Genomic DNA, 22,263 nt, shown 5'->3' on the forward strand with positions numbered 1-22,263 from the left:
AGAACAAACACACATGTCATACAGCAACCAAGAGAAAAAGACTTCACATCCACTTTACAGTTTCTCTCTAAAAATCATTCCACAAACGGTTCTTTTATATTGAGCAAGTGTTTGGAAGATAAACCCCCCCACTACATTTATTAGAGTAAATCCCTTATGCTGTATCATTTTATTTGTATCCCATCATATATATATATATATATATATATATATATATATATATATATATATATATATATATATATATATATATATATATATATATATATATATATATATATGTGTGTGTGAAGAAGAACCACATAGCAAGCATTGAGTAACAGAGTAAATAAAGAAAACAATACAACGCTCCACAGAGCAACAACAAACAAACAACAACAAGAAAAGGAGAGACGAGGTAAATTGTTACAGTGTTCTGGGACTTTAAACATAAAGGCTGTTTTTTGCTGCAAAAAATATAGTGTGGCACATACACTGACCAGCCACTTTATTAGGTACACCTGTTCAACTGATTGTTAACACACATATCTAATTGGCCAATCACATGGGACCAACTCAGTGGATTTTTGGAATGTAGACAGGGACAAGACGACCTGCTGAATTTCAAAACGACGCATCAGAATGAGGAAGAAAAGTGATTTAAGTGACTTTGAACGTGGCATTGCTGTTAGTGTCAGACGGGCTGGTCTGAGCGTTTCACAAACTGCTGGTCTGCTGGGATTTTCCTCTATAATCATCTCTAAAGTTTACAGAAAATTGCCTGAAAAAAACCAAAGAGAGAAAAAAATCCAATATCCAGTTCTCTCTGCAAAAACAACCCATTGATGTCAGCGATCAGAGGAGAACGGCCGGGCTGCTTTGAGCTGATAGAAAGGCAACAATAACTGAAATAAGCATTTGTTACAACCACGGTATTTAGAAGAGGACCACTCTTGGCACTATTTGATCAAAGGTCACCGGCAGGCCACAGCGACCTACCCATCAATGATGAGATGCTCGTACGGCGCCTTCTTGTCGCAGACGGGACACACCCAGGTGGGCTTCTTCTCATTCATTTGGATGTAAAGTGTGGCGTCGAAGCACTGCAGGTGGGAACATGTCAGCGCCCGGCACGGGATCATCAGCCGCATCTTCCCCAGCTGCGCGGTGAGCACATACGTAGTCAGGCCACGAAGGAAGTATAAGTGACACACAAATGTCACAAACACAACAAATCCATATAGCAAAACAGGATAGGGGCCAGAAGACAATAAGACAGGTGGTTCATGTTCACATACATAAGTTATGTGCGAGGGCATGTCGAGTCACATACAAAGTAAAATGAGAGGAAAAAGAAAAGTAAAAAGTGGAGCAACGTGTTTGGGCATGACTGAACCTCGAAGAAGGGCCTTAAATTCATGAGGAGCAGGGAGCATGTTTACCGGGCAGAGGAGCGACACTCGAAGGCTGGTTGTGGCTATTTCGCTGTCTGGGTCGGCTGTTAGCTTCTCTTTTACTGCAGGGTAGAGGAGAAGGACAAACACGTGTCAGTGTCAGAACCAAAGTCCTGACTTCTCCTACCAGATGAGCCTCCTGAATCACTGCCTGACTGCACCTAAATCTTTTTATGCAACTTGCAAAACAGCATGCAAGAAATATACAGACAGCTCCCATCTGACTGGATGAAAACATTTCAAAACAAGAGTTCAGTCTTAAGCCTTTTGCCCTGTCCCACACCACAAATTCAGCCTTTGATACATTAAATTACAGTGGAAACAGAAGAACAGCATTAGCTGATACACTGGATAGGTGCTTCTTTTAACAAGAGGTCCTTACTGAGTGCTCTGGAGTGGTCTGGGTTTCTGATGCCTTTAGCTCGCAGTCTCTGTAACAGCACTGTGGACGACTGCTGCTTCACCAAGTACACCGCCATCGAGTAACTCTGAACACACGGGAAGACACGACAGAGAGTGACAGCACGTCCTTGAACATGTTACTCAGTATAACTTTCAATGTTCTCAGTGAAATCGATCCATCTGCTGTGACACTAATGTAAGTTGTGCAACAGTCAGCAAGCTCTTCTGTTCTCAGACCTTTCCTTTACCGCCCTCTACTGTCCGTCTGCGGAACGTCGCGCTCCACCCACCTCGATAAAAGCCAGCAAATATAAAGACAGAATTTTCTTAATCACATTTATGACGCGTTTATCCTGAAATCCTTCATCAAACGCCTCTGAATCCATGTATTTTAAAGGGAAATCTTCCCCTGAAGTTGTAGTTTTTATCCAATTTTGGTTTTCTTTTACAACGTTTGGCTGTAAAAAGGGAACACTGTGCCCCTTCCTGGGCTTCGCACCAATTTGAAAGCCTCTTTATATAATCAAAGTATTCTTTAAGTCTTTTTTTAAATAGGCTCTTCTCTGCTTCTTCTTTTTTTGTCTGTCATCTATGTGAACACAGTAAGTTAAGAACACCGGGTGATGTGATCATACACTGAGGAATGCGCCAGCACCTCGTTGCATAAATGGGGACATACATTAATCAAGATTAATGCAGATTTTCAGGACCTCTATTTAAGACAGAAAATTCACATTAATAACACCTGCGGATCAGCTCCAACACCAGATTAATTAACCGTGTTGTATCTGGATAGAGCACACAATAGAATTTATTTAATTTTTTTAATGATCATGATGCCATTAAAAAAAAAGTCAAACCGTAACTTGTCTCTAGTCCCTTATGTTGTGTTACTAAAAATAAAAAAAGACTATATTGTGATTCAAGTGCTTGGAAGTATAAGGAGTGAAAAAGTCTGCAGAGGAAGTAAAGGAGCAAGAGTGCAATGAGTTGAACACAAGACATTCACACATAATATTTCTATGTCATTTCTTTGTAAAGCCAGAATTAGCTTCGTCTTATTTGTATTAAGCTTGTTTACGTGTTTGTCTGATGGAAGAGGCTTAGACGAGGGTGGGGGAGCTGCAGGAAGTCAGATATCTGCTTTCAACTTCAGAACGACACCAAAGCTGAGAAAAGCAAAAAGTAAGCCTTCGTATTTGAGCAGCTGCAAACCAGCAAATGTTTAAATTCATTCATTACGCATCTAAAGTGTCAGTTATTCACACACACTGCAAAAAGCTTTGGCTCCTACCCTTCCGATCTCAGCGGTCCACGACACCACGATGGTATTGGGGACTGTGGTGGACAATCTGACCAGTGAGGTAATGTTGATTGGGCGGCTGGGCCGCTTGGGCTCGACACCGTTTTTGGTTGGAGGAAGATAACCCTAGAAATGAGAAGCGAATATCATTAATGTCGTTTTCCAGGTGGCATTCTAACATTCTTTATTAAACGGCTGAGCACTTCTCACCGGCAGGTTGCACGGCTTCCCGTTTACTTTCACACACAGATTGGGGGGGAAATGGTCTTCCTGAGGACAGCTGGTCTCCGACAGGCAAAACCGCAACTGAACCTGAACTGAGAAGTCACATTTGGTCCCCGAGATGTCCCTTTGAGAGCAGAAACACATTTATCAATGTGCAGCCGCGCAAACCCTATACATTTCTGAATTATTCATGAACAATTCAGCATCCTGCGTTGACGGAGCGGCGTTAAATTTTACATTGAGCTGCTGATCTGCTGAACTTGCTGCGGCGTTAAAGCGAAGGCGAAACATGTCTCCTGAAACCGCTGGCTGTTGTCTGACGCTGCAGAGAGACAGAGAGAAAGCGGGAAAGGACATGTTTAATAGTTGAGGACATTACATATAAACCTGAATTAATTGTGCCTGCTTTCTCACATTACATGCATCTACTTTTAAACCCTCAGACATAAATATAATAAAAAACAACGTCTGAACAAATAACACGCCCCATACATGAAGCAGGTGAGGAAATATGTGCACAGCTGTGTAGCAGAGGGGCTCTCCTTCATAAACATCTGCATTATCAGGCAGGGCTCGCACGCATGAAATGACTAACTGAGAAACACCTGGACGCCAAAACCAAACCTCACACTAAGGTGAAAACGAAGGAGAAAATGTGTGCGTGCTATTTATAGGCCCACCCACAGGTGCGAGCTCGAGAAAAGTTTGAGCTGGATTTGTGTAGGAGGTCAACATGAAACTACGAGTCACGAGGGTTCAAACCGAGCCCTGTTTTGCATTTGGACTTTAACGATGTTTCAGCTTCTTAGGAAACTTGCTTAAATATCTTCTGTCATAAAGTGAAAGACAGACACCGACAGTTAGTTTCTCTTGGCACAGATGGGTATCCCATCGAACCAGTGGCAGTTCAGGGGTTTAAAAAAGAGTTTATATATTCTATCATCCCTGTGAAAAATTCATTAATATGTTTGAACATGTTCGTTTGATGATTTCAGATGGAAATGTAAAAATAGCAAATTATCATTTTAGGGTTATTACATTTTAAACTGCAACTACACAAAAAATAGCAGCCACAGAGGTCGTAGTGAAACTCCAAACGTGACAGTTTCTCAGGTCCTTCTGTTTGCACTAATATTTATACTCTCACATCTTTGGGAGCTCACCTTTGACACTACCTTCAAGTCTTTCGTTTGGCAAGATAAAAGCCCCGTGGGTCATAAAAAATGTGGTATGGGAGTTACAGACATTTAAGTATTATATTCAGTACTGTGCAAAAGTCTCGTTTCTTTATGTTGTGCTTCTGAGGATGGCATCTCTCAGTGCAGTACGTTCTATATATTTGAGAAAACTGATCTGAATGTTGTTGTTAAGAAATACAAACATTCAACAACGACCTGACAAGGGACATGTGGGATACATCTGCACTTGGTTTAAAGAACGATCATGGATTGGCCTCCCCAGAGTCTGGGCCTCGACTTTATTGAAGATCATCTGAACTGAGAACAGGAAAAAAAAGGCAGCCAACATCCAAAGAAGAGCTTTGAATGTCCTTCAAGAAGCCTAGAGAACTATTCCTGAAGACTACAAGACAGCTTCCTAAGGCTGTGTTGAACCATAAAGTTAGAATAATAATGGATTGCATTTTATATAGTGCTTTTTGAGACCCTCAAAACACTTTACAATTAAACTATTCATTCACTCTCACATTCACACACTGGCAAGTTACAGTTGTAGCCACAGCTGGGGCAGACTGACAGAAGCCCCTCTGGCCATCACCAGTAGGTGAAGTGTCTTGTCCAAGGACACAACGACCAAGACAGAGAGAGCAGGGGATCGAACCGGCAACCTTCCGGTTACAAGATGAGCTTCCCAACCCCCTGAACCACGGTCGTCCCCTGACTGACTGTGCAAAGTCAGTTTTTATCTATATGTTGCATTCCCGTGTCACGCCTACATGTTTCAGTAAATCACTGAACCTACTACACCTGTATTCATGTGTTCTGTACACACATGAAATCAAACTACACTTTAAATTGGGTTGAGATGAACAAACAGGTAAAAAAACAAAAAAAAAAACAACCAAAAAAACAAAAAAAAACAAAAACATATTTAAAAAGAAATTCCAGCTGAGATGTAGAACAGGTGATGAACTTCTTAGTTGGAATGAAACTGAAAAATGAAAGCAACTAAAATCTCCACTGAAAAAGATTTTCTTAAAAAAATCTTCATTACAAGTTTTCCTTACGCAGACCACTATAATCAGTGTTAAAACACTGTTGATGTTTTACTCCCTCTGCGTGGATGTTGTGAAACAGATAAATCTCAGTGGGAATGTTTTGGTCTGCAGGTTGTGTAAGTGAGGAGCGAGGAGGAGTTGTTGCTTTAGCTACATAAAATAATGCTGAACTGTGAGTGTGTGAGTTAAAATGTGTCTCTGTACACACACACACACACACACACACACACACACACACACACACACACACACACACACCAGCTTTAAGAACACAAAAATGCTTTCCATATATGGCGCGTGCGTGTGTGTGATAGGGGGGTGGGGGGCAGTACAGTTCCTATGGATGATTACTGGACCAATCATGTACCTCCTCTCGGCATACCAAACAGCCATTAAATTTCCCAGTGATGACCCGTCTCATCACCAGCGTGGTATATAATTTGTTTGACATGTGCAGTGTTTGCTGTATGTTCCTGTGTGTTTTAAGCAGCAGCCTGTGCACTGCGGAACAAAATCATGCGCGAGTGTGCTTTCGAACAACCATCTCCCTCCTCTCCGGGCACACAGGTTATAAATAGAAAAAGCTCTCTCACTCCCTCACTCTTGCTCTGCCTATCTCCTATCACTCTATAACTCCCTCTCTCTCTCTCTCTGGTGCTGGATTTGTTTCTGGTGTTTCAAAGTGAGTGGTTGGGAGAGATATGAAAGAGGTTGAAATGGCCTTTGATTGATGTCTTCCTCACTCTCACTAACACAAGGCTGTATTTTTACCCAAGCACAGTGTTGGACATCAACTTTAACATATTTTCTTTGTTTTTCTCACTAACTGGTCTAAAGTAGCAAAATATATATCTGCTTATATCTGAAAGCAGATGCAAGCTCCTCATTAGCCCTTTACCATTAATCTTCCTTGGGATTTCTGTCCTGCTTATACACAAAATTAAAAGTAGCAGTTTGAAACTAAACTTAGTCTTCTCACCACAGATCATATTTCTCATTCAAATCTACAATAGTCAACTTTTGGTATTATAGCGGGCACTGCTGCCAAGACACGTGTTGTGCCATATCTCATCACTCTCCTGTTTCCTTGGTAACCAAGCAACTACCATTAACACAGCACATGGAGCCCAGAGTCGATGAATGGAAGAGTCGCGTCATCTCCGTTCACTCCAATGATCCTGATAATGCAGATCTTTAGCAACATATGCTAGCTGCACCATAGAGATATAGCACAGCGTGGAAGTTTGAGATGCATTTTTACAAGGTAATAAATTTAAAAAAAAACAAAACAAGTCTGTAATGTTATCAGCACACAATCCAACTGCCCACTAAGCACTTGTCAGAACTATTCCAAACTCCCGCTGATAGGACTCTGATTTAGTCAAGGGCTCTGATGAGCCTAGCCTAGCGCTAGCCACAACCGGGTTTCTTTACTTTGTTTTTACTGAAAATCAAAAGCAACACATCTATGGATGTTACACAGAACAAATACAGTTGATTTATTAACAAAAAATAAAGGAAAATCTAAAATCTCACTGGAAACAGGGGAAACGGTTAGCCTGAGTTTCACCAAAAGTACAAAATGCTACCTCAGGAGGCGCTAAATCCCACGAAACTATGCAGACTTCCATTGTTTACAGAAGAACAAGAATAAGAAGCATAACAGCTGCTTAAAACAAACTCAGAGATTTGTTACTGTGGTGATGCAGCAGTTTGGCCCACTGATATCTGCTGTTGCGATCACTCATGTAAGGAAGGCAAAAGATATAAATAAATAAATCTTTTTTTAAATCATATTTTTACTTCTGATTGCAGCCCAGTTATTGGCAGATATTCTAATAATATACATGTAAGTGGGAAAAATCTTTTCACAGAAGTCTGTTTAGTACTTGGGACAAACTAAATATAACCAATGATTCAATAGCTTCCAAAACCAGCTTCAGCAGCAATATTTCAATGAAATTATTTTCTGTGTGACTTTATCAGTCTCTAACATCACTGGGGAGGAATTTTGGCTTACTATTCAGTTCAGTGAGGTATGTAAACATTTGTTTATGCACAGCTTTCGGTCCCACCTCGACATTTCAGCACTAGGTTGAGGATCTGGACTTGGACACCTTGATTCTTTTCTTTTTCAGCCATTCTGTTCTCTGCTGTACTTGAGATCACTGGCCTGTTACATGACCCAATTTCAGCCAAGCTTTAGCTGTCAAACAGATGGCTTCAGATTTGACTAGAATACTAGAGTGGCACAGTCTTCTGTGGTTAGCACTTTTGCAAGCAAGAAGGTCCTGAGTTTGCATTTTGTGCAGAGTCTGCATTTTCTGCTGTGTTTCTGTGGGTTATGGCTTCCTCCCACAGTCCAAAGAGAACCAATGGGCAATGTTAACTGGTGATTCTAAATGGGCCGTAGGTGTGAATGCGAGTGTGAATGGTTGTCTTAATGTGTTAGCCCTGCGACGGATTCCCCTATGACAGCTGGGACAGTGGACAAACAGTTTGGCATACAGAGGACTTGACTCAATGACTGTAAGGTGCTCAGGTGGTCCTGTAGCTTTAAAATGAACCCAAACCATCACCCTCCACTACCATGCTTTGAAATTGCTTTTGACGTACTGTACTGCTCAGTGTCTGACCTTGAGATGAAGTTCCTGGGATGTACACTCGTAATAAACTGTAAAATGCCAAAATAGCTGCTTTCATAGAGGTGCTCACACTTGCTGATGATCAGTTACTGACCCTCTTAATTCCGATGGAGTGAGTAAGGGTGGACTTGGGTTTTCAAAGGACTGCAGTGAAAAGTCTCCTTTTCACATGACTGCAAGTCGCTGGCATGGTGGGTCTGTCAATATGTAACTTGGTGATTAATCAAAACCCTCAACCTTTATTTGTAACTCAGCAGGTCAAAGTTACATGCAATAATGCTAGACTGAGTGAGATTTTCCACTTCAGCAGAGTGAAGACTCTTACTTTATTGCCAGTCAGCCGGCTCCTGTTGGTTCAGATGCTTTTGGTCTTGATAGCAAGATTAGGTGTATGCTGGCTTGACATGGGTGGACAGTACAACTGCTGGTTTATATTTAAGAGGAGATTTTATATTTGTTTGCAGAGTGGACTCAGATCCTAACAGAATTTAATGCAACAGCATCCTCTAATTACCCCTTAAAGCGACAGATTCTGCTGTTTAGCAAAAGTTATAAGCTCATAAAATTGACTACATCATATGCAGCAATGATCAAGAGCTGGAATTACAGTTCCCGGCATAGCATGAAATCTTATTTCTGACTAATGGTGCTTAATAAACATAAATAAATCACCGGGACATTAATTTTGAGGCGCAAGCATAATCACAATAAATAAATAAAAGCTTCTATTAATACAAATCTCCAACCATGTGTCTCAGAGTACCAGGAGATTATTCTGAGTAAATGCAGAAGAAGAGAGGAGGACAGCTGAGGTGAAATTTCTAAAGGTCTAACATGGGTATTACAGATAGCACAGGCTAAAGGATTTTTTGCAGTTTGTGATAGACTGTGTGCTTAATATCGAGCTTTTGAAATCAGTTCAGCACTTCTGAAGGCAAAAGCCTGCAGACTTTCTGTCCTTCATGGTACGCGGTTTGAGACCCTTGCTGTACCTGGCACTGCGCTGCATTTTAAACTGTTTCTAAACTGTAAACTGTATCTAAGGCAGATGGTGGGAGGAGTGACAGATGGGAGAATGACCTCCAATAGGTTGATGTTTACAGTACAGAGGAAATAAACCAAGCGGGAACCAAAATATACAGTCAGCTGCAGTTTTTCTGAGTATATAGAATCACTCAGAGATGTATTTCTATTTTTTCCCCGTGCATGCCTAATAACAGAAGAGGCTGAAATGACACTAACCTAGCTGTAGACCTAGTTTCTACTGAGCCTGAACTGCAGCGGCTATATTAAGAATTTGCTCTAATATTTTGTTGTGCACTTATTAATATAAATGTGGTGGACAAAAACAGCAAAGGTTCAAGGAGATCCAAAATAACTAACAACTACTTAGCCACTGTGGGAGTGTGCACAGTGCCCACAACAATGAATATGCACATACACACTGGTCTCTAAAAATACATAGGTTATCTGATTAATGAGCTCTAAAGGGAGGTGAAAAAGGGATGTGACTGGGTTGGGATTCCCACACGCCAACGAGCCAGCCTTCCCAAAAAGGAAACGTCTGTAAACCTTTCGACAAGCACACAACTGTGAAGAAAGAAAAAAAGTTTTGCGGCTGACATATTTATGTTTGAACTAAATTTATGTTCCAGTGTGACCACATCTGTTTTAAACCATGCGATTTAGCTGTTATCGGCCCATTTAATGGCTGTTATCAGTTGTTATCAGTACAACACATATTGCCAGTAGGCGCACTCCCCTCTACCTTCGAGCTGGCTCGGTAAGCCTCTACCATCCATTGTAATGAGAGATAAACAGAGAGCAACACAGACGTCTACTGTCCGTGTATAATCTCTGCTCCTAAGTGCTGTGCTAAGCTAGCAAATGTACACTCTTTACATGGTAAAAAGTGGGTTAAATAAAGGAAGTGCCAACGTCTAACCTTTTGTTCCAAAACAAAGCTAAAGACTGAGTAAAAACAAGAGTTTGCTCGTTTTTTGATGGCAAATTCATCTGTTGTGGTTGAGAGCTGACTTGATTATACGTCAGCCACTTTTAATGCCGTTTTAACCTGTGAACCTCCACTCAGAAGGGCAGAATGAGGTATAACTACCCACTAGTTGAAAGCGGAGGCCACCTACTTGGGATTGATACCAAGAGATAACTGCCATTCAGCAGGCTCATAACAACTGAAATCAACGTCTAAAAAGGTGTTAAAATTGGCAGCTGATAAAATAGAGTGAAATAATAAATTATATTTCACATTAAAAATAGGGGTGTAACTATTACCAGGCTCTTTACAGCAAGAAAACGTAAAATCTGGGTTCGGCTCTGCTTTGAAAAGAAGAAATGTGAGCTAAACATCAGAGAATGTGCTCGAGCTTCATAGCCACTCTTCAGCACAACAAAGCCCAGCTGGAGTTTATTAACTTGTTAGTGGCCTTGCTACTTTTTCTCTGGTGCACCGCATGCACGGGCGCACCGCGCACACAGAATCAAAGGCAGTGCCACATGTGCGTGCACAAACACAACATGCAGCAGCGTTCACAGACAGAACAAAGACAAAAATCCTTCCAGCGTCACTCAAACTACAACGCCAGAATGATCGGCGACAAAAAGGTCGGCTCTAAATGTCACACTCACATTCATGCACAATGACAACTTTCCAGAAGTGTTTCTTGCCCCCCCTGCAGTTATTACCTTTTATTATCCACATGTTGTAAAGTTACATACTGACAGAGCTCATTTAAGCATTCCAGCGTGCACACAGCACTGCTCAGGCTGGCATTAAAGTTTCTTTCTGGTCCTGCAATCCTTGTCAGCGTGCACACTGGAGCACGCGTGTTGCTGTGTTTTCAGAGCTTGGCCTCTTGCCATCACCCACCACGCCCATGTTAGTATAGAATCAAAGACACCCAAAGATACGACACTGTTCCTCCTCTCTGAGACCAGCTTAAAAAAACAAAGAGGAGGAGAGGAGGAAGCTACAGATGTTTAGGTTTCTTATGAGTTGGGTCTGTCTAATCAGGCAGTTTGTCGAGATGATGATGCACCAACTCAGACAGAAGAGGAAAATAATGCTGCTTTAATAGGCTCTGAGAGATGGAAGCCATTTTCTGCTGCGTGTTTATAGCCGAGTGCAGCCAAGGCTCCTTTTGTTGATGTTCGTTCGCTGTGAGAAGTCTGAGTTGTTTACAGAGAAATAAAGATTTCGCACGGGATCACACGGAGGTCAGAGTACGAGCTGGCAAATCTCTGGTTGTGTTTTGATGCTGGGCGACGAGGTCGGCTTGCGCTTGTTGGATGTTTTGGAACATTGCCGCCATATTCTTCCACGTATAGCTGATAGTGTGTGCGTGATACAGTATCTTTACTGATTCTTAGAGTTCTTGATTTGCTCAGCAGAAACAAGACGTACGGAACATTTGATTTGTGGCGATTAAATGTGCTTGCTCGAGGACACTCCAGTAGGGCGGATAACTGTGACAAGAACCTGAACGCACTGATTTGCAGACATCAAGTGTTTCATTCCGATTTTATTAAATTCAAGTTGTACAACTCTTTGTGCTTTCAAACTTTCTTTCGTAGGGACTAAACTCAGCACTTTCTACTGATGTTTCAAAATTAAATCTTTTAACAGACATGAACGCATCTGATTTGAAGGAAGTTTTTCACTTTAAAACAGTACCATCAGTTAATTAAGACATTAAAAAGGAGCCAATCAAGGAACATACAAATCCTGTGTGAAACACAAAAACATGAAGCCAACAAGCTAACAAGAGCCTTCTATTGGATAATCACTGCAGAGAATAATATGTTTGACCTGGCTACAGGTTATTTCCCCCAAACTGATGCAGTGAGCAGCTTTTCATTTCTTGAACTGTGTTAGAAGAAACATCCTATGGTTTTGGAAAAGATGTCATTCCCTTCTGAAGGGACAAATTATTGACCAGCATCAAGCAAAGAAATCAACTCAGGAGATTGCTGATAGCAATAAAACTGGATTAAGGTTAACGGATTATTAAAATCCATAAGGATAGTGGTGAACCATTATCGTGGAAAAGAAATGTGTGAGAGAATGATCGTAATCAGCAATCACTTAGACATTTGGTGAAGTCACATCATATCAGAAGACCCCCTGTGAGCAAGCACTAGGCGACAGTGGGAAAAAGAAACCCTCCCTTTTAACAGGAAGAAACCTCCCCCAGAACAAGGCTCATGGAGAGGCGGTCATTTGCAACAACTGGTTGGTGTTGAGGGGAGGAAGACAGGACAAAAAAAAAAAAAAAAAAACCACATTGTGGAAAAGATGCCCAGATTAATATTAACAATAATAAATAGTATAAATCACAGCCATGGTTAATATTGAAAGTAAGAGCATTTTCTCATGCACAATGCAAAGAGAACTCAAGGGACTGGGATTAAACAGCGGTGACGTGAAATCCACTTATCAGTGAAGCTAATCAGAAAACAAAGATTCAGTTTGCAAGGGAGCAGAAAGCTTGGACTCCAGTGCAAGGGAAAAGGTCACGTGGTCTGACGAGCACAAACTTCCCCTGTTGCAGAGTGATGGACGCATCAGGGTAAGAAGAGACAAGCGGATGAAGTGATGCACCCATCATGCCTAGTGCCTTCTATACAGGCCTGTGAGGGCAATGCTAAGGTCTGGGGTTGCTTCCAATGGTCACGTCTAGCTTCAGCAAAGTTATGTGTCCAAAAATGAGGTCAGCTGACTACCTGAATATACTGAATGACCAGGTTCTTTCCATCAGTAAATGTTGATGGCACAGACAGGTTTCAAGATGACAATGCCAGGATTCATCAGGATCAAATTGCGAAAGTGTTGTTCAGGAAGCATGACATCATTTTCACACATGGATAGAGTCCAAAACTTAACATCACTCAGAACCTTTGGGACGTGCGGGAGAAGGCTTTACGCAGAACTACAACAACACAAGATCTTGGTGAAAAATTCATGCATCTGTGGATGAAAATAAACGTTGTGACATTTGAGTCTCTAATGACGTACACTACCCAGCTGTTTTCTTTTCATTTTTTGGTTAGTGACTAAATTATAAAATACCACACATCAAACAGCCGCTGTGATAGAGTACTTGTCTTCCCTTGGGGCTTCCCACCAGCTCTTATCAAAATTAAAACTGGGATTTCATAAAACTGCTTTATTCGCAAGGGGTCGCCAAAGCAGATGGATCCATATACTTGGAACACATATGGCATTGGAAAAAAAAGGAAAGGACTAAAAGGACTTTAGCACTGGAAAAATATTAGTGTCTCAAGGCTACAGTCACAATGTAGTGCTAAATACTGCTTAACAGCACACTAAACAAAGGAAAAAACACTTAATGTGTCAGGCTAACACAGAAATATTTTTGGGAGAATCTTATCACAAAAAAGCAGAAATTCAACATTTCGATAGAAGTTTCTAAAGAAACAAGCACTGTGTGAACAATGTGCTGTGCATTACTGGGTGATTGTTGCAGGGATTGCTCAAATATTGTTGCTACCACCTAAGGTAAAAGGTATGACTGCAGTCCCAGAGGTTTGGAGGAGTAAGTCTAGGAGCATTGCGAGTAAGTCTAGAAATACCAGCAATGCTGCTATGACATACCTATCCATATGCTTCAAAACCTCCAATATATAAAATGCCTTTCTCTTATTTTATACAAATTCATTCTCATATACATCACAGTCCATTTACTGACAAACTGAGACTCAATATAAAAAGGAAGATTATGATAATCTAAATACAGAAGAAGGAACAAAAATGAATGTAGGTACTGGAATGTAGGAAATGTTTAAAAACTCTGTAAACATGCGCAGTCACTTCATTCAATCATTTTGTGGCTTTTAAAAAGCCTCCAAAGCTGCATAATATCAACTATCACCATAAACATGACATACTGAGCAATGCTAGTTATCTAAATGCCATTACCGTTACTAAAGAAGATACTGATAAACAACTTTAAAGCAAAGAAACTGTTTTTTCCATTTCCACTATAAATACTGTAGGTGGATCTTTGCATCTAACAGAAAGTTAGAGGATAAGGCATTTTACAGGATGAGTCAGATAAAACCAAGGAAACTACAGTACTGTGCAAAAGCAGTTGCCAATCTAACACTTTCCAGATGGTACTGCATGGTGGATTCAAATCTGACAGACAGCCCTAAACCAGGACAGAGCCTCCACTATGTTTTACAGATGGCTATAGACCAGGGGTGTCCAACTCCAGGCCTCAAGGGCCGGTGTCATGCAGGTTTTAGATATCACCCTGAGTGAACACTCCTGAATCAAATGATTACCAGGCCTCTGGAGAACTTCAAGACATGTTGAGGAGGTAATTTAGCCATTTAAATCAGCTGTGTTGGCTACCTCTCTCCAGACCTCTTCCTTGCATAGAAGAGGTCAGGTAGGCTGATGGATTCATCACTTCATAAGACCGGCTGCCACCGATTTTCAGTTCACTTCTTGTGTAATTTGACAATTTGGCATACTTACATACTGTACACCATGCTGAGATATACCAAGTAAAAATGAGTGAAGAAGCAGCCAATGTCTAAAGAAACACCTCTAGAAAGCCTGAAGCGCTATTACTCAACAGCACTTAAAAAAATTACATCTGGTTGCTTAGAAGCAAAAGGGGTGACTCAAGACTTTTGCACAGCATTGTACACGCAGATGAATAAACTGCGTAAACATGTATTAGACCCTTCCATCCTTCAAAATGTGCTGAATCGTTTTTGGTAAAGAAGTAACTGTTTAAGTATAGAGTTCATCATCCATCATTATCCACGGTTTAAATTGGTCTCATCAGTATGATGATAGGCGTGATGGGTTGCAGGAAATGTTGAATGCACAATGCAGTGGCTGCAGAATAATGATCAGTTTCACTTTACTGTGCAACCCTGACTGCCGCTGGGCACAAAAATCTTGCCGGAAAATGGGGGCTCAATTGCACAATCAAACCAGGAAGAGAACAGTGATTTAATTTTCCTTAGAATTTGTAGCTTTCCGTAGGTAGCTGAAATGGTTGATTCGGGAAACTCTCTCCGCCAGTAGAGTTATAAGAAAAATGAAAAAAGTCCTGTTGCTGGAGGAAGCAAAGAAGATGATGAGGAGGAGAAAAAGAGGGAATGTTGGACGGGCATTCACTCGAAGGAGAGAGCTCTGGGGAGTTGTCTATTGCCACTTTAATTGACAGGCAGATGGCACCATGCAGACGTGATTCATGTCCTGGCACCTGGAGTCCTGCTGAACTGTGTGCAATGCTGAAGGTTGACTTCTTTTCCCCCTTCCCCTCGTGACCTTAGGAAATGTACTGAAGGTAAGTATGACAGCTACCTCCTAACAGATAATAAAAAAATAATCTTAACAATAAAATAAGTTTTCCAAAGGGGGTTTCAGGATTCAGTATGCAAAGATATAATCATGGGCTGACTCATTTCTAAAGGAAGCCATCCAAAAGAAAAAAACCTTATTAGATATTTTTTTCCACATGCTTTTCCTCTACTGCAATCTTCTCATGTAACAAACCATTATGCACAAAGTCCTCATCAAATGCGGAATAGGTTTGCATCCCTTTTTTCCCCCAAAGATATGGTAATTAAATCATGTATAATGCATGTGCTATGATATCCATAATGAGCTGTGATGTATAGTTCTCCGCGCAGCACGGTCAATGATGGAGCACAACCAGTGGGGTAAGATGGGAGATGCTGGTGCAAGCCTCAGTGTTGACCAGTAGGCTCTCAGGCCTACACTGTGGGCCAACCAACCTTTATTCTCCACGCTGACAAAAGTCAGCAGAGAGCACAAGGCTCCACAGGAGGGAGGGTGGGGGCTCCGGGTGAAACGATAAGGAGTGAGGCCGAAGGAGGGGAGATGATGGCGAGAGCGTGATAATAACTACATTTACATGCGCACAAGAAACCCGGTTACTGAAAGAAATCAGGTTAAGGCCGGAAATCGGAGAAGACGTCGACACGCACCGCAGTTCCTCGGATACTGTAGAGACGAACATAATTATGCAGCTGATCGGCTGCCATATTCCTCACCAGTCTCTCTCCCGTATGCGTGAACCACGGATGTCATATTTTAATCTTATTAGGGATACATATTCGACTGCAGCAGAGTTTTTAGCATTTGGACTGATTTTGCAAAGAGAGATTTGGTTATGGAGCGTAAGGCAGCACCGTCTCCATCTCGCTACGCATACAAACTGTTTCTGAAATCAAGCTTCATCAGAAACGTGACGTTTATGGTGTTATATACTTCCATATAGGATGAGATGAGTGCTGCAAATGCGTAATTCCTTAAATCCAGTTCAACTTCAAAAGAAAGCCAGAAGAATTCGAAATGAACCCCACTGCCTGCTAAAACTTAAGACTTAAATTTGAAAATAGCACACATCCCATGGAAAGTCAAAAATAAATTGCTGCCTTAAAGCGTCCAAAAGTTGTTAAAAATGAAAGGAAGCCAACAAGTTTAATTAATTCTAGTGGAAGAGGTGACTTTGTTGGAGCAGTCGCAGATGGAGACAGAGAAAGAGCAGCATCGATTTTTTAAATTAATTTTTTTTAAAGAAATGCTTAAAAAGAATCGAGATCTGCAAGTTATTTAATCAGTCTGCTGCATATTAACACAAAAAAACAGCTGCTACATGGTCTGGAGGCAGTTTGAAGAAAAACATAATCGGGGAAATTTATCGAGGCACTTTGATAAATAGTGACAATATTTTTATCAGTTATTTTTGTACATGGACATGATTTGTGGTGCTTCCAGCACATCAGTTAGGACATTTTTAGACATTTGTTTTGCTTTTCCTTCCCCGTTTACTCTTCTATTTGCCTGTTTGGTTTCCCCATAAGAACTAGCTCATCATTTTCTGTATTTTTTAGTGCATTATTGCAATTTTGTGCAATTTAATCTTGGTTTCACTCGTGGTTATTATGTACAGGTAAAAAAATATATATATATAAACTGTGTCTGAACTTCCTAAAAACCTCAACCCTGGCTATGACAATAGACTCATTCGAACTTTAGAAACAAGTACATAGCAAATGAGTAAAAATCCTGCCTTTCACTCTACTGTCTTAAGTCTGTCTGCACATGTGCTCTTGTAAAAAACAAAAACAAAAAAACAAAAACTGTCAGAATCCTGGTTGAGCACATAAATGGCCAAAAAAAAAAAAAAAATCTGGCAAAGCAGAAGAAGCAAGCAAACAAGTGGGGGAAGGGAGGGAAAAAATGAGAGGGGAACGGGAGGCGAGGCGAGAGGAGACGCAGCAACAATAGGAAGGAGAGAGGGAGAGAGGGAGCGAGCAGTAATCAGCAGATCAGAGAGGAGTACACAAGCGGAGAGGAGGGAGATTATGTGGAAGAGTGTGATCAGTGAGTGAAGAGGGAAAGGCTGTCTCAAGGCACGAGGGGGGAAAAAAATTAAAGAAATTCTCCCAGTAAGAATCAGAGATCCTCCAGTGAGAGGGCAATTAAAATGAATCGATTGCTTTCCTTTCTGCCTCCGATTATTACAAAGAGGGTCGTCACCTCAAAGCTGCAGCTTAGTTTCACTTTCGGAGGCAAATTCAAATCTTCAGCTTCACCTAACGATGCCAGACACCCTCCTCCGGGTTTCTGCTCCTATCACTCAGGCTTTTGGCTCTCTCAGTTTCCCCAGAACAATGAGGGACTGAGCATTTATTATTTATTGGAAAAGATGTTTGTGTTCTTTCGAAAGCAGTCTGTGCGCGAGAGCAATGTGAACGTACGATTCGGAGTCGAATGGAGGGAGGGTGTGTGGCACAGGTGTAGGCCTGTGCGATTTCATCACTCTGCATGCAAATTTTGACCGAGGACGGCAGCGGCGACAGAAGACGGAGAGGGACACAGAGCGGGAGGAGAGGGATGAGGCGTGTGCAGGAAATGGATCGAGTGAGGAAGCGAGAGGGAAGAAGAGGGAGAGTGGGATGATAGAGCTGTAGGCTCGCTGTTTGTGCATGCATCTGCAGGCAAATTAATCACGAGATGGTCTTCTACTCCATTAAAATGCTAATGTAGGAAAATCTAGACATTTCCATATATTTGCAATATATCCCAGAGCCCAAAGAGTCTTATTATGCTAAGTGCAGACTGGGTGCTGGATGTAGATGTAATGCAACGACAAATCTAAGCGAGATAAAGGCGAGATTAAAAGTTGGGTATGTAGAGAATTAAAGGGACGACAGGGCACATAACACTGGGCATTATGAATGTTGGAGAACATTCTGGATATTTGAACCTGAAGGGCTTAAAAAAGCCGTTTTGTTTTCTGTCACAGTTGAAATAAATATTATTTTATATAAGTGACTAATGAACTTGTACTTTACTTACTAATCTAAGAGAGCCATTATCTTATAATGTCACACAGACACACAAACGCATATCACAATTTAGCCAAATCTGATTCAAATTCTGACAGTTGGCGGGTTTGTTATCGCAGCCAGTGTCAACAAAGAAGTGATCAAGCCACACCAGCACAGCCCGATGAAGCCGAACGGGGATGTTGCTGTCCGCTACATCTGTAAATAATCCTTCAGAATGATTCATTTCCAAGCTTGCATACTTATTCCACCACTGTGATCGCCTCTGTGCACAGAATTAGCTGCTATGCAAACTAAGAACAAAAAGATTTGATTCGAAGCTCTCTTACACGTTAACGATCCTCAACGCTCGAGAGCTGCGTGTCGTCACATGGCAAACAAGCTGAGTTTTGTTAGGAAGCCCGAGATGTGACGGTGTGAAGCGCGCCGTGTGCAGGACCGTTTTCACAGCAGTGCAACAGAGCGACGGCTCGGCTGAGCAAACACGGTGCGGCCGACATACAGCGCTGCGGTGTTGATTGTTTATATCCACATTAGTGCTACAGTTAGAAATATAAATGTACAAAATGAATAAAAGTGCAATTCATAATGTGGCAGCGTCGCTCGAGCCACCTGACACAAATTCCAACAGAGTGGCCTATGTGACAATATAATAATAATAAAGAGAACTGGACTGACATTTATACAGCCGCACACATTCAACACATATTTTATCATCAGGTATGCCCATTTAAATGCTTGTAAACTCAAATATCCCACCAGCCGATCACATGGCAGTAATTCTATGCATTGAGGCAGTTCTGAAGGCAAAAGGAGCTCCAACCCTGTACTGGGCAGGTGGCCAGTGAATGTGTGTGCATCTATTCTTCTTTTTTTATCTCGTGTTAGTCACCAGTCACAGTGTTTTCAACTATATAGTATCATCAACATTTAAGACTCCATGGCAAACCTCTCAGCAAATAGGTGCTTTACTTGTGGTCTCGATTATGGACTGTATATCAAAGATGGGTGTGGCCTCCAGGTCTAAAAAGGTATGTGAGGAAGTGCATTAAACCTGTGGTCTTTGTTTGCTCCACATGGTTTACAGTGTCTTATTTTCCTTGACATCAAGTGTGATTGGATCATTTCTAAACTGGTCCTGCCTTTCCAAACAACTTCCCCCCGGAGGAGAAGTTGTTTTTCTTTGTTGACAAAGACATCAATACATTTCATCGTATGTTTTTATCTTCGTGCTTAGTTTTATCTAGTTGTTATCTTGTTTTTGTCACAAAAAGGAAAGTTGTCCATGAAACCTATGATTAAAAGCTATTGATCAATGAAATTAACACTGCTAAATCATGCTGTACACCATGGATGAACTCTGGAGCCTGATGAGTTCATCGTCAGTCGCTGGTTTTTAAGTCTTAATTCAGCAGCAGCTTAATTCAAGCTCACTTTGTAAATTTAATAAAGCAGGGTATGATTTTCACTATTGTATGGCCGTGCTTTGACCGTGATTTACAATACAACTTTATTTGTACCACATTTGATTTGTCAGCTGGATCCACCCACAAAGGAGGATTTCAGCCAAAATGCTCAACCCATGACCCCATAAACTAATGACGTAAATAGTGGCTATGGTCATCTTCCATAAGCTTTCTGTGGTCTCTACCAGCTACTGAGAGTAGTAACTGGTTCACTGGGCTGCTGAATGCTTTACCATCTCCCCAGCTAGTTACCAGTTTGGTTTGCCTGTTATTTAGAGCTGAGCCGCCTGTGTACAGTGGATTTATATGGCTTTGTTTGTTGAAAACAGATGCCTGAGTGTTTGGGCCAAAACAGTAAAGCGGAGGGCCAGAAAGATAAACTGCTCCTGTAGATTCTAAAAGGTTTGCTTTCATATTGTCAGCTGATACAAAAATAAAAACATATAGAAAATTAACACAAAACGTATTATTTGATTCATGTTGCAGTCACGTGTCACACAAAAGCCACACGTACACATGTCCTCACCTAGACTCGTGGGCTTGATGAGTTCGTCCAGCATGTCGTAGAAGGGCAGCCTCTGGAGCTTAACATCTGGATGCACCGGATGCAGTGTCGCTGAGGAGGCCAGGTGGTGCGTCAGCCCGGTCAGCTCGTGTTTCCCAGGACCGAGTAGCGAGAGCGGCAGTAACGCAGCGGGCGATGGGGCTCCACCGTGACCGGCGTGACCCTCGTAAGCCAGCTGCGTCAGGCCAGCAGGCAGCGCCGCGCCCCCTCCCCCGACCACTCCAGCTGTGGCCGGGTGGTGCGGCCCAGGCAAGGCCAGCTCTGAGTGAGAGACCATTTTGGCCGGGAAACGTCTTCGGTAGAGCTCTTTGATCTTCATGTGCACGGCGGGGCTGCAGCCGGCTTTCAGCAGATGCAGCGCCTTGGTCAGCAGCTCGTGCTTGCGTCCGTGCTTGTTGCGCCCGGCGTAGCCCAGCAGCACCTGGAGCTCCGACACCCGCAGGCTCATCACCATTTGCTGTGGTGGAGGAAGGGGTGAGAAAGACGATGAGCAATCAACTTTCAAGTTTCAATACCAAATATCTAAAGTAAGTAGTTAAAGCATGTTGTCATTTTTTGCCTGTGGCTTTACAAAAAGTAACAAAAACTGAGCTGCTGTGCAGCATTTAGCGTCAAACGCTCCATCGACCCTTTGAATTCAGCTTAACTGACCGGACTCTCGCTAACACGGTTGCCTTACATAAAAAAGATCCCGGTTTGAGGCTGTGAGGAGACACAAACCCAGCCTTAGAGGGTTACAAGCCGGTCTAATCCTTGTGCTCGACCCAAGCCAGGATAAATGGATGGATTCTGTCGGGAAAGGCAACTGCCAAATCAAATATCTGGATCTATCCGCTGAGGCGACCCCTTGGGAAATAAGGGAGAAGCCTAACCTTAAATTGAATTGCCTAGATCACAGTTTGTTGTCTCATGATTACTTAACTTAAAAACAAAACAAAAAAATCTCCACAGAGAAGAGGATATCTAAATAAACCCTCTGCCAGTTTAACACTGACGCATTCCCACAGCAGGAGAGTTGTTACTGTGTCCGGTGCTGGAGTTGGGGGATCGCTTCCAGCTGAGAAACAGGACCACAGTCTGGCCGACTTTTTGGTTCAAGAAAGGTTTATCAACGCATATACTATTGTATAACAGAAAATAAAAGCTATTTTGTTTCAAAGATTAAAAAAAACAAACAAAAAAAAAAATCACTGCAAAGTTCCTTGTGTTGAACGGTGGTTTGGTCGAAAGACAAGTATCCACTTGGAGCAGAGTGTGTAAATTACACGCTCGATGCAACGCACCTGACAGAGCTACAGATTTATGAGAGGCCCGGGACTGTTTTTAACATGAGAGCAGTGTTACTCTCATTTTGCCTTGGATCGCTCGGGACTGCCCACGGAGAGAGGCGGACGAGGAAGCTGCTGCGGACGAAGACTTCTGGCTGATTTATATTTCTACGTGTTTACATTTTTTTTAATACAGATCCAAATTTGAGCTGAGTCTGCACGCTGATGTACTGTAGCTTAGCACAGCTAACACTTTGCCTCACAGATGTTTAGAAAGAACACACACACACACCATACAGTTTCCCTCCTGGCACTGAGGTGCATACAATAAGTCAGAGCA

The 22,263-nt window shown here is 41.9% G+C and overlaps 1 protein-coding gene across 2 annotated transcripts in view; it reads right to left on the bottom strand.

Annotated features, from left to right (window-relative positions):
* The window catches only part of LOC113019428 (E3 SUMO-protein ligase PIAS1-like), a 57,650-nt gene that overhangs the window by 10,077 nt on the left and 25,310 nt on the right, over window positions 1-22,263 (bottom strand). For both annotated transcript variants that reach the window (XM_026163153.2, XM_026163161.2), the window contains exons 2-8: window positions 20,617-21,112; window positions 3,601-3,685; window positions 3,349-3,487; window positions 3,130-3,264; window positions 1,816-1,921; window positions 1,422-1,495; window positions 979-1,139 (exon numbers count right to left, since the gene is read on the bottom strand). In XM_026163153.2, coding sequence (XP_026018938.1) covers window positions 979-1,139; window positions 1,422-1,495; window positions 1,816-1,921; window positions 3,130-3,264; window positions 3,349-3,487; window positions 3,601-3,685; window positions 20,617-21,112 — 1,196 coding nt within the window. The remainder of the gene's footprint in view (window positions 1-978; window positions 1,140-1,421; window positions 1,496-1,815; window positions 1,922-3,129; window positions 3,265-3,348; window positions 3,488-3,600; window positions 3,686-20,616; window positions 21,113-22,263) is intronic.

Source organism: Astatotilapia calliptera, chromosome 1, assembly GCF_964374335.1.
Source record: "Astatotilapia calliptera chromosome 1, fAstCal68.1, whole genome shotgun sequence".
Lineage (NCBI taxonomy): Eukaryota > Metazoa > Chordata > Actinopteri > Cichliformes > Cichlidae > Astatotilapia > Astatotilapia calliptera.